This window comes from Nelusetta ayraudi, unplaced genomic scaffold (genome assembly GCF_046127955.1).
Source record: "Nelusetta ayraudi isolate G7.1 ecotype Tasmania unplaced genomic scaffold, CSIRO-AGI_Nayr_v1 ptg000135l, whole genome shotgun sequence".
Taxonomy (NCBI): domain Eukaryota; kingdom Metazoa; phylum Chordata; class Actinopteri; order Tetraodontiformes; family Monacanthidae; genus Nelusetta; species Nelusetta ayraudi.
In genome coordinates, this window is record NW_027466185.1 from 22,297,501 (window position 1) to 22,310,040 (window position 12,540).

The following is a 12,540-nucleotide window of genomic DNA, read 5'->3' on the forward strand; positions in this document are numbered from 1 at the left end:
ATTTGCATATTGGCCTCACTTTTTCATAACTAACACGAAACTTGGAAGCCCCCGTGTCTATGTTTGCTGCTAATTTGTCGAGCGACACTGTGCGTGTCAAGTGTCACTGTCAGGTGCGTGACCACTCGTGTATTTGCATTCTCGCGGATGTGCCAGCATGAACACAAGCCTTTGTGCGACAGCCGTTTGTGAGATTTTTCAGGTGTTGTGCAACTCGTTGGTGCCCGTGACTCGGTGCCAAACCCTCTTTTGGGGACTTATGGGCTCAACCGGTTCAGACAAGTCTGTGGACGCCTTGGCACCGTCTCCAGGTCTCAAGCTGGTAAAACCTGGATCTCAATGCCAGGAAACAGCGGAAAGTTTTCTTATTTCCCACCGTTTATGCCTCTGGAGGAAACTCAGTCATATACTGATATCTTGCTACATTTGCGAATATTTGACGAAAGGTTTGGCATATCGGCATGAGGTTCATAAGAAAAGAAGAGGAAGAAAGGGAAAAAAGGGATTCCAAAGGCGCTTTTGGATTAAAGGAACGCAATAGTTCACGCTGAATAGAAGAATTGCATTCGTGTTCAAATACTGGAACGGGAATTTCTTTACAGGGGCCACAATGAATAGCGTGATGAAATCGGACGCAAGAGGTTCGTGTACTGTCGGATCAGACACTGACGGCCTCAAGATCTTGAGGGGAGGACAGACCACGTGCAAATCTGAGTCCTTCTGGCCACTTCTGAACAAAACCCCCAACTATCAAGCAGTTTGACGGCTTAAAGAACAAACTAACTTTAAAAAGTATTCCAAAAGGTACTTTCCCACTGCCGAGGACGGTTGGCAGTACTGGCTACAGTGCAATAGCAACCGCAGGCATGACACCAAAGCTGTTTTACCCGTCACTGAGACAACACGATTACCCAATCAGCCTTTAATTCCTCCAGATCTCTCACTGACGGCCCGCTGACTTCCTTCCAGTTAACATGGCAACAACCCCCACCCCCAATTCCTGGGCTGACAAACGGAAAAATTCTGACCTCTCGGCCCTTCCTTCCTCGCGCCCGCCGTGGCCTTGACTGACGCGGACACGGCATCTCCAGCCAACCGTGAAATAGCCACTCGTGTTTTTTTTTTAGCCCCCGTCGCCTCCTCGTTTCCCCGGGATGACTGTCGCACGCACGCACACAGACACACGCACACACGCACGCACGCACACACGCACACACACAAACTCAAACACACCCGGCGCTCACTCTCTCTCCGAGTCACTCCTCCTTCAATACTGGAAGGAGCAACCGTACGTCCCGGAGAGCTGATCGATACCGTCCAATCAGCTCGCGGAGCCTTCGTCCGCATTAGCCGCTAACCAAACAACCGAATGCGCATTTGTACCTCACGCAAATGAAATCCCGACAAAAAAACCCGACGGACCCCGAACTCCTCGGCCAACGCTCCGGCATCAAGAGCGACTTTTTTTTCTTTTGCCGCAACTGATTGACAGCTCCCCATCCAGAAGAGGAGATGTTGTTACCATGACTACAGCTCATGTCACACCAGCTTGAATTCCCACAAAGTGATATTAAAAGGTTGTTACACTAGCGGCTACGTGGTTTCTAGAACACAGTCACAGACAGAGAATGGGTCGGGAAGTGACGGCAGCAGTTTCAGTCCCATGAGGAGACACAAGATGTGCTTTTCAAGTGCAACCGGAACGACGGTGACAGTGAGCTGCCGTTATTTACAGTTCCTGGTCGCACAGTTGAGACTTTGTGACGGGCCGACCGGCGATGATTCTCCTTCTTGTCTTCGACTGTCAGGTGTTGGCCCGAAAAACACGTTCAAGCTGTGACATGGAGAGCAGACGATGCAGTCGGCAACACGGGGGGCCGAGGCGGGGGGGACGGGGGTGACGACAGGAAGCGGGAAAAAGTCTCTCCCTTAGTCACCCGCAACGTCTTTTTCCTTCTTTTTTTTTTGGTTCTCTCATTAGCGGCGGAATAAGAGTCTCACAAATCCCTTCTGCGTTTCCTTCCTGTCCGCCGCTGCGCCCTCCTTTCTTCCCCCCTTGTTTTTGTCTCTCGGCCCTTTCCGTTATCGTGGGAGCCATTTGGACTCTCGGCAGCGATCCTCGGAGAGCCATCCACAACGCGGAAGGGAAACGGAGCAGACAATAAACAGGACGTTTATGGGACATCGGGAGGTGGGGAAGAACAACGACGAATGGCCCGCTTTGCCTCGACCAGTTGTGGAAACGGCTTCTGGGGAGATAGAGAGGACGAAAGAGGGGAGGCGGAACCGGACAATAACAGTCTGAGGGCCGCTGCCGCTGTACAGAGCTCTCGATGTGAGGTGAAAGGTCAAGCTTCTGTCCAGTCAAACCGCTTGACGACGGTCACGTGATTCGGACCGGCCAGGAAAGTGAACAGCAGCTGGAAGGAAGTCAGTGTTGTGCTAGCTTGAGCGCAATCATGCAGAGGTGATCACTTGTGTTGGACGTCAGCTGCATTAGGGCAACTTGAAGACACTAGGTGCCAGTGTGGGAGGAGCCGACGGAGCTCATTGGCCGTGTCTCAAATGGTGATGACGTCATCACTGTTTTTTTTTTTGACACGCTTGAACTAGATTCTGGGAGAATTTGCGGTAATTGTATTTTCCGAGATATATCTCGAAAGCTTGTTGTGACGGTTTCATTTTAATCCTTCTTTTACGTTTGTGTGAAGAGAATACAAAGGAGAGATACTTTGTATTGTCCGCGTCCGTGTCCATGTCAGACATTGTGTATTGTCCGAATTAACTTCAGGGCCACTGGAAAGGAAGGCTCGAGCTGGGCTACATTTAAATGCTACAAAAGGTAGATTCCCTTTGACCAAGTGCTTGCTGTCCAACACCGGCTGGAAGTTTTTCCACCATCTTGCAATTTTTTTCTCTTTGAAGACATTTTTGGCCATTTGGTGAATCAAAGCGTCCACATTAGCTACAGCTATCACTAGTCTCACTTCCTGCCTCCTCCAGCTGAGGTCCGGCGCAAAATAAGCTAACGTTAGCCGTCGAATGCTGTGCTTCAGCACTTTGAGGGGATGCGGTTGAGGGAAGCTGCTGGGTTCTGGCTACAACGATGGCTCGACTGAAGAAAAGCAGGAGTTGAGAGGTCCGGCGGAGGTTTTCGAGCCGGCGGGACGTCTGCAGTTGAGAGGAGCGGTCAGATTCCGTCGAGATGAGGGGCAGCGAAGCACCTGGAACCGGTGGGGAAGAAGCCTCGAGGTTCAGGGAGGGCCGGGATGGATGACTGTTCCAGGTGCAACACGTTGGGTGGAGTTCAGTGAGGTGGTGGAGGTGGAGGTGGAGGTGGTCAACAGGTCTGCCTACGGCGACGACGGGGTGCACTCCAGAGAGGCTGCGGAGACGAGAGGAGAGGAGGTTTGTAACGTGAGCATCAAGGAAAAAGAAAAACAATCCTTCTGGAAAAAATGGTCATAAAGGGAAGAGGGTGAAAAAAAAAGAAGCCGGGAACGAGAGGAGCATTGAAGGGCATCAGAGGAAGAGCGAAATGAAGGCGAGCTGAGTGACGCAGATGAGAGAGGAAATTAAGAAGTTGAGATCAAACGGGGGTGGGGGGTGGGACGGGGGGTGGGACGGGGGGGGGATAAAAACGAGGGGGAGGGGGAGGTGGTGGGCTGAGATAACAAGCATGAGCACGGCGAGCCATAAAAATGGATCACGGGGACGGAATTAGAAAAATAGAAGAGAAGGGGCGAGATAAGAGAGAGACGGGATAAAAGAGAGAGACAGAGGAGGAGGAGGAGTGGAGAGTCGGGGCGAGTGAAGAGAGCGCAGACGTAATTAGAAAATGGCTCCGTGAGAGGGGAAAAAAAGGAAAGAGAAAAAAAAAAAAAAACTATCGTCGTCTTGCGGCGCACAAAAGGGAAGGGGGGGCGGGGGGGTGGGGGGGGCATCCATCAAAAGCGTGTACACGGTCAAACGTGTGTTCTTGTGTGTGTGTGTGTGTGCAAAGAGGATGAGTCAGGCGGAGAGAGACAAGTGACATTTAGAGCTCAGCCAGAGCGTGTGATGACGGTGCATGTGTGTGTGTGTGTGTGTAGATACGGTGTAAGAGTCAGGAAACTGATTTTTTTTTTACTCTCATCATCATCGTCATCATCATCATCATCATCAACCGCTGAAACTGAAGGCAGAGAGCCACTGACACACGGTCAAACCTTTTGTTGCCCATTGAGAAAAAACTCAAAAGTTTTCCATGCGTGTCTCTTTAGGTGGTTTGTGGTCTTTGTACCAATGGGAGCGAAAATGTTTGATGTAGGGAGGCAGCAACACCGATGCCAGTATCGGTACCGATACCGCAGTTGAGTACTCGTATTCGTATTCGCAAAATATGTGCTGATACCACGACACCGATATCAGTTGTATATGTATGTTTCTGACAATTTTATTATTATTTTTATTATTATTATTATTATTATTATTATTAATAATAACAATAATAAAAATAATAATAATAACTTCAATTTTGTTAAATTATTGTTTGTACTGCAGTGAAACTCGTCACCCATGTTCAAGAAATCCATGCTGACAAATGTTTGACAAATAACACATCTGTGAAAAAACTGAAAACAAAATCAAATTTTCATCATGTTTAATGGCCTCAAGCTCTCTGTATCGGTACTCGTGAGTACTAAAATTCAAGTATTTGTACCGTATCCCTAGTTTTATGGAAACTTTATGGAAGTTTGTTTTTCCGAATTAGCTCAGTGACGTTCAGTGAAACAAGTTCCTCGACCTCAGTCACGAGAAAAACCTCACTATCGAGCTTCATTGGCCTCCAAGTAAGTAAACATTCCTATTAGCGTGCGTGCGCACGCCTTCATTTGCAGTTTTCCCAATTTGTCCGTAGTCTCAAACCAAATTAGTCTAAACTAATTGGAAAATAATTCTATAAAATGAGTCCCCCCCCCCCAAAAAAAGAACCCCTCCGGAGATGAAATTCCCTGAAACGGTTATACAACCTTCTTCTGCAGGGACTGCTTTATGCTCTCAAAATACCCCAATATGACAGGAGAGCGGGGCTCTTTCAGCTTGCCGCCGTTTCCGTGTTCAAGGGCGGAAAAAGGCAAATTACTCAGGAAAAAAAAATCTTTTCTTTGGCATAATTACTGTAATCTGCCAAACCTAAATTAAACGGAGCGGCGTGCGAACGCCTCCCGCGACACGAGCGCGGCGTGCTTGCGGTGCGTGCCTGCTCGGAGGTCAGGGGGAGAATTGCAATTTCGACAAGTGTCCGTCCGTCCGTCCGTCCGTCCGTCCGTCCGTCCTTGCGCGGGTAATTGCGTGCGCGCGAGCTCGAATGAGATGCGCCGACCAATCACAGGCCAAACAAAGGCGGCGGTTGATCTGTTAATAATGGAATCGTTGCTCCGTTTCATTTAGTCACTGATTTGGTCTTTCTCTCTCTCTCACAGACAGACAGACAGACAGACAGACAGACAGACACACACACACACACACAACTTTGTGAAGCCACGTTTGCAGCGTTTTCACACTGACTTCCATCCCTTTGTTGCGGCCTGACTCTAATTCAATCTCTCCTCTCGTCGCACTCTGCCTCCAAACTCAATTTGATGCCCTGAAAGGAAACGACAAAGTTGTGAAGAAAAGCGAGGACCAACAAAAAGTTACCCTGGGTCCTTGGATCGCACAAACGTACACTACTGTTCAAAAGTTTGGGATCACTAACTGATTTCTCCATTGAACTCCATTATTATCAGTTTTACGAAATAATGATCTTGAATGGTCTTGAATGATCATTATGAGTGCATGAAAATCAGTCAAAATGTCCTTGTCCTCCTCGTCCTCCTCCTCCTCCTCGTCCTCGTCCTCGTCCTCCTCAACTCGTTGCTTTGCTACCTAACAATGCGGCTAATTTTGACCCTCAGTTCATGGCTGGGCTGAAAAGTGAAGCCTTGACCCTGAGACGTAATCACAATGCCGACGTGTCCTCTAGGGATGGGAAGATTAACCGATGCGTATCGATACACGGACAGGCGCGGGCACGATGCGAGTGCATCGGTAGAGCAGCCGTGAATCGATGCAATTTTGGGATTAAATCTCGATACATCGGTCTTTACGTCTGTCACAGAGCGATACAGCGATGCACAGCGCAGTGCTGGAACTTACAGCACAGCGCAGTTAAAAAAAAACAACCAAAAAAACGCCGAAACAATCGCTGCGCGAGCCGGACACGGAGGTGCATGCCGCTTCAAGTCTGGCGTGAACGACACCATCGTTCGGCGGCTATTCGTGGAACGATTCTACAGCCAAAAGTGCCCAACAACAAAGAACACTGGCCACCGCCGGACTCCTGAATTCTGGCACAGCGGAAGGAGTGCTGTGCTGAAAGTTACAGCACAGCGCAGTGCACACCGCAGTTTGCTTCACACCGATCATGTGGATCAGCTGATACTCCTAAAGAGAAAAACCTTAGAGTGGAACATGTCGGTTGAATAATACAGTATGGACTGAAAGTCACACACCAATGAGTAGTTGCATTGCGGACTAATTTTGATTGAGTTCAAGCAACCATTATTTTTTATTTGTTTTAGTATTTGAATCTTTTTCTGTCTTCAATTTCTCATCACAGCCGAGCTATTTCACTGTCGTGACTGTTTTATTATGACAGTTAGGCTGCTGTCTGCTTACAGCAACAGCAAGAAGAGTTTACATTTATTCCATTTGTAAGCAATTAGGAAAGGTTTATTTATTTTTCATTGCACTTGCCTTGTTATTGTTAATTGTGAACCAGTTGTTCACAAAATACTTTTAAATCTAAATTGAAAAACACACAATGTTTGTATTTTGGTGGATAAATAATCAAACTCATTGAATTGCATAGCATCATTCCTTTGCATCGGAGTCTCAAATCAAATCACATTGTGTTGGATCAAACTGTGCTGAATCGCACTGCATCGTATTGGGGGAATCGTATCGTATTGTAAATATATGAATGGTATCGTATCTTTAATGCATCGAATCGTTGGTAGTGTATCGAGATACGTATCGTATCGGCCACAGACCGGAGATGCACAACCCTAGTGTCCTCATTTCCCCTCGCGGCCAAGTCCTCTCGCTCTGCTGCTGGAAGAAAAGAAAAACGTATTCCGGGCCCCCCGTAACGCTGCATTTTACGAGAACGCACGCGGGCTCACAAACGACTCGTTCCGCCATCGGCACTGAGCCCGCCTCCTGCGGCGGCGGCGGCGCGAGCGACGGAATGCGATTTCTCGCACGCACGAGCAGCCGAGCGGCTTTCCTTTCGGTGGATCGGCGAACTCTCGCGTCACACCTGCCGTCTGCGCCTGCAGCGCCTCCCCCAGGCCCCCGCCACCCAGCCGCCGCCGCCGCTCTCACAACTCTCAGCCGTGCGTTTGTAATCAGAGACGTCTCGCTTGTTTAATCTGAGCGGAGCGGCGAGGAGCAGCGATGTGGGGCGCGTCGACCCTCTCCCCGCTCTCCCCGCTCTCCCCGCTGCTGACTTCATCCATCACATTTTCACAGGCCGGATTAGTCGGCCAAGTCGTTCATCGCTGGGCTCTAAATCACCGTCGATAGGCCGCGCACCCGCATGCTCGTGTAGCCTAGCGCTATGAAACAATGGCAACAAATATCAAGTATGATCTCTTTATCCCGAAACGATGAAACTGTTTTGGACAGGCCAAATAGGTCGAGTCATTTTCACTTCACTTCGGTCGTTTACACATCACTCAACAATTGCCAACCAGTCTAAAATGAATTCTTTATTTTATATCCTTTATAATTTCTCGAAACGTATCGTTTGTCTACAGCATGAACTCTATGAGCTGCAACTGTGACAAACTGAATGAACTAAAAAGTCTTTTTTTTTTTTTTTTTTAGAGCATTCTAGCTCCAAATGACACGCCTGCATAGTGCGACTGATGGCCAGGCGTGCCGTGCCGTGCTGGAGGCGCAGATGAGCGCAGCAACAGCAACATGCTACATTTCATGTATGACTTCTGAGACGCGCTCCACAAGTGCAGAGGAGGCTCTGCGCGTTCCGATAAGGTTTTTTTTTTCATTTCTTCATGGGCCTCGTCTCCTGGCGCCTGTTCAAAATAGGTCATCTCGCTGCTGCCACTTCAAGCAAAAACAAGCGACGCCACCCCCCCCCCACTCCCCGCCAACCCCCCCATCCCCGCCCTGCACCCCTCGCTCCGAGCGCCGCTCTCCACCAGCGAAAACCCCGGCGAAGGTTTTAGCGAATAAGTCGATTTTACACGGAGCAGGAAGGCGGCGCTCGGAGCGTTTCGCCTCCTGCTACTCCAACTCGTGTCACCGCGCCTCTCTCGCCACCCAGCTATGACGGGGGGTGGGGTGGGGGTGGGGTGGGGGTGAAATATCACAATGGAGACGAGCAGCGAAGAACAAAAAGCGAAACCGCGAGGCGCTCATTTATTTATGATGCGTGCGCCCTTTGTTTGCGGGCCCCCCTCGGATGATCGGCGGAGACGCGATTAGCCTCGGGCCGGAGCGGCGTCCTGGGCGGCTGCCGGCTTTTGAAACACCGTGAAACCGCAGGTACGGCGAGGCAGGCTGCTCTCCCGTCGCAGACAAAAAACAGTCTGAACACGCACTTTTCCGAATGACGTGTGATTGCTGGGGCCGAACGGCGGAGGCCGAGATGTTCCGTCGCCTTGTGATTGTTGCAGATCCGACTCCTCGCTGTCGTCTTGGTGTTCGCGAGTGTTATCCGCTCATTCAGGGGAATCGAGCCCAAGTCAAAAAGTCAGGAAATTTGTGTTTGATTGATTTTTTTTTTATTTTTTTTATCTTTTGTAGCAGAGCTCGTCTGTGTCTCAGTCATCCAGGTCATCTTAATGTAGAAAGGGTTCAGTCGGGGCAACTGGACTCACAAGAACAAGTCCAGTTGTCCCCGACTGAACCCTTTCTACACGTTTGCAGAGCTTCTTGGTTCACGGAAACCCCCGCTTGTTTCCCCTTTAGACGGTGCCACGTTCGTCATAGCATGGATTTGTGGGACGAGCAGCAGAGCCCGGTGTGGGAGCTAATGTTGCCAAATCTCCGGTCTCTTGGTTTGGTTGGACGGGCTGATATTCTCGGGGCGTCCATCCAACTTTTCATCCACCTCATTATTTACAGCTCTTTGCTGAGGCCCTGTCCACACGGGAACGTTACCGTTTTTTTTTTTTTCTTTCCCGGGGTCGAAGAAAGTCGGGTCCACACGCCGGCAGATGGAGACGGAACCATGTAATGCGTATGCCACACGTGGTGCTGTTAACAGACGCTGACACAGCCAACCGGACCCACGATTTAGAAAGAGGACGTTTCACACAGAAAGCAAAAAAACGGCGAGTAGCGGGGGAAAAAAGTGAGCGTGAGGTTTTGTGAGGTTTTGTAGTAATATTGCCAACAAATCGCGAAGCGCCTGCGATACAAAGACAACTCCGCTCGCCGCCATCGTTGTCGTTTGTGCCGCCGCATGCCGTGTTTTTTCCGGTCGCGTGACAGTGACGGTGCGATGACGTCATCGTTTTACGAGGAAAAGCCGTTTTCACCGTCCACGCGGCAACGATGTGACGACGCCGAAGCGGCGTTGCCAGATTTTCCCACTCTGGGACCCGTTTTCAAAAAAAAAATAGCGTTTCGGGGGACCCAAAACGCCGTTGCCGTGCGGACGAAACGCCGTAACGGTCAAATACTTTACTGTTTCCACCAAAAAACGTTCCCGTGTGGACAGGACCTTAGTCCACAATAGATTTTCCGGGCCCGTCTTAACTGAATCCAATCATCGTGGCAAAGACAGCCTTGTCCTTTGTGAGCATATTTGGATTTAATTCATTATTTTTCAGGCATCCACACACAGAGAACATTAGCTTTAAAAAAAGAAGAAAAAAAAAAAAAAAACCACAGCAGCTTTCTGGCTGTAATCTGGTGAGGCTATAAATAGCGCGTAGCCGCAGAGGCTCCATTATCAAAACCGATAATACGGTCGCAGGTGAGTCGCCCTGCAGACAATCGCAGAACAAAACGAGGGAAAACTGTTGACCTTGCCACTAATTAAGACTTCCTAATGTGGTGGTGGTGGTGGTGGTGGTGGTGCGTCTCCTCGGACAAACGACTCCCCCGACACCTGAGGAAGCAGCACGAGAGAAAACCAGGCCCTGACCCCAGACCTGGGGGGCTGAGGAGGAGGTCTGACCCGGACATCATCCTCCGCTAGCTGCGAGACGCTCGCGTGTTCCTCCCCCCCACCCCCCCCCATACGGCTTGTTCAGAAGTCCGCTATTGTTTACGACAACGGCGTCGTCCCCGCTGGGTTCTTGGCGACAAGCAAAATACCCTGACACAGAAAAGAAAAAGAGAGGAGAAAAAGGCTTTTACCATATGAAAGCAAAGGGGGAGTAAATGGAAGAAGCGGAGGGGGGGGGGGGGGTGGAGGGAAGACACAAAGCAGGGAAATACAGAGGAATGCCGGGGAGAGGAGGGCGAGAGCGGCGGCGGTGGAGATAAAGGCGGAGTCGAATTCCCCTGATGTTGCTGCTGCTGCTGCTGCTGCTGCTGCCGCTGCCGCTGCTGCTGCTGCTGCTGCTGCTGCTGCTGCTGCGTGCCGCCACTTCGCAGCTCCTGCTCTGAGGATTACTGCATTTACACTTCGGCTTAAAAATAGCCCCTCCGTGATAATTTATTTAGCTGGAGCACGCCATCCCGGCATTGTGCTGCCAGAGAATGGCTCCAACGCACCCCCGACCCTCTCCGTCTCTCACTTCCTCCCCGTATATTTTACACATAGGGTTCCGTTACTGCCGGTTTATCTCCCAACCCAGAGCGGAGAAACTTCCTCTCAAAATAAAAACACGGGGAATAGAAACGGCGCCTCGGAGTCGCGGGGAAGAGGCGGCGGCGGAGTTTCTGTCGCCTTGGTCCGCCTTTGAGACTCGTGGATGCATCAATAGCAGGATGTCAGCAACAGGAGTCCCGGCGAGGCGTGAAAAAACATTCCATGTTTTAAAAAACCGTGGGCACGATGGCACCGTTGACGAAAGTTCCCAGCCCAGGTGGAAAAATGTTTTCATGATCAGGTGCTGGGATGTTAAGTTTTAGACCCAATAGTATTCCTGAGCTTTCGCCCCTTCCCAAAAAGCAAAGGCCTTTGGCTGTGTCCAAAATTGCCTTATAGTGAGCAGTGGGCCAATAAAAAATAACATTAGTGTTCACTATAATCCACTGCATGTATCCCACAATGCATCGCTAAGAGGAGTGTTGTTGAGTTTAGTGATGGTCACTAATCGGCCAATCTATTCCATCATGCAGGGAAAACGCTCAGTATATAATATGTATTATATTACTATATAAATGAACATATGTCTATATGTGTAAAATAATAACAAGAATCATAATAATTATATATTCAATAATAAATATTTTTAGTAATAATAGTTTTGAATATTAGTTTTAATAATACGACCGTCATTAACAGCGCCAAGAGTGGTGGCTGAAAGTTTTATTAATTTGGCTAATGAGTGCACTGTATAGATATATATAGGCTACATACAACTCCCTATGTGGTGATTTCAACCACAGCCTTTGAGTTCATTCGCAATTTTGGTTGCTACGCTAAGGGGGCTGTCATTGCTAATAGCCGTAGCTGCCTGTGGAAGGTCTGACGCTCATCATGCTAGACATGCTAATTGCTATATTGCGCTACGTTTGGCAAAGACACTAAAACGATCGCAAAATATTAGCAATAAAAACCATGTTAACCACAAAAGTCACATTTAAAGTCACATTTGACCTAATAAAGTGGGCGGTGGGTGTTCAATGCGGTGTGCAGTGCCACATTTGCTGTCTATTGAGCCACCTAAGGAGGAGAGTGAAGAAGTGTTGTGCTCTGCATGGCACCAAGGCCAGGTCTTTGTGTCAGTAAAAGCCCGTAGAAGATCCCTCCGACAAAAAAAACCTTCAGCTCGCGAAAAACTCTGCAGCAGCGGAGTGCTGAGACAACGCCCCGCTCTTCCCAATCATATTTATAAAGCCATTTGTATTCATGCGCTGCCCCCATTAATAAATGAACAGCGGCGCCTCTGTCATTATGCCGCATTAGTGTCGGCGCTATCCTGCAGTCACCGCGCGCACCTGCGCCGCCACCGCCACCGCCACCGCCACCTTCCTCGCCACCGTCGTAAGTCATCAGGGGTTGCAGCGCCGGCTGTATTTCACACAGAGTCATGTGATTAGCGGCTAATGATTTAAATAATTAAATCAAATACGGGGTTGCAAAAACATGGACGGAGAAAATAAATTGACTAATTATCGGGTGATGCATTGTCATAAATATGTTTCAGATTGATGTGCAGCAACATTATCATCACTACATTGGACACGTGAATAAATAATGCTGAACACAACATTTAGCTCGTCGATCTCGGCACTACCTCGCCGTATTCCAACTATCTCAGCAGGTCAAGGGTGTTCTTAAATCTCAATGTACGGCTCCGATGAATT

The 12,540-nt window shown here is 49.2% G+C and overlaps 1 protein-coding gene across 1 annotated transcript in view; it reads right to left on the bottom strand.

Annotated features, from left to right (window-relative positions):
* The window catches only part of samd12 (sterile alpha motif domain containing 12), a 105,949-nt gene that overhangs the window by 638 nt on the left and 92,771 nt on the right, over positions 1-12,540 (bottom strand). Inside the window, exon 5 of the mRNA XM_076012046.1 lies at positions 1-3,385. This exon is cut by the window's left edge and continues 638 nt beyond it. Within this exon, the coding sequence (XP_075868161.1) occupies positions 3,354-3,385 (32 nt within the window). The 3' untranslated portion in view covers positions 1-3,353. The remainder of the gene's footprint in view (positions 3,386-12,540) is intronic.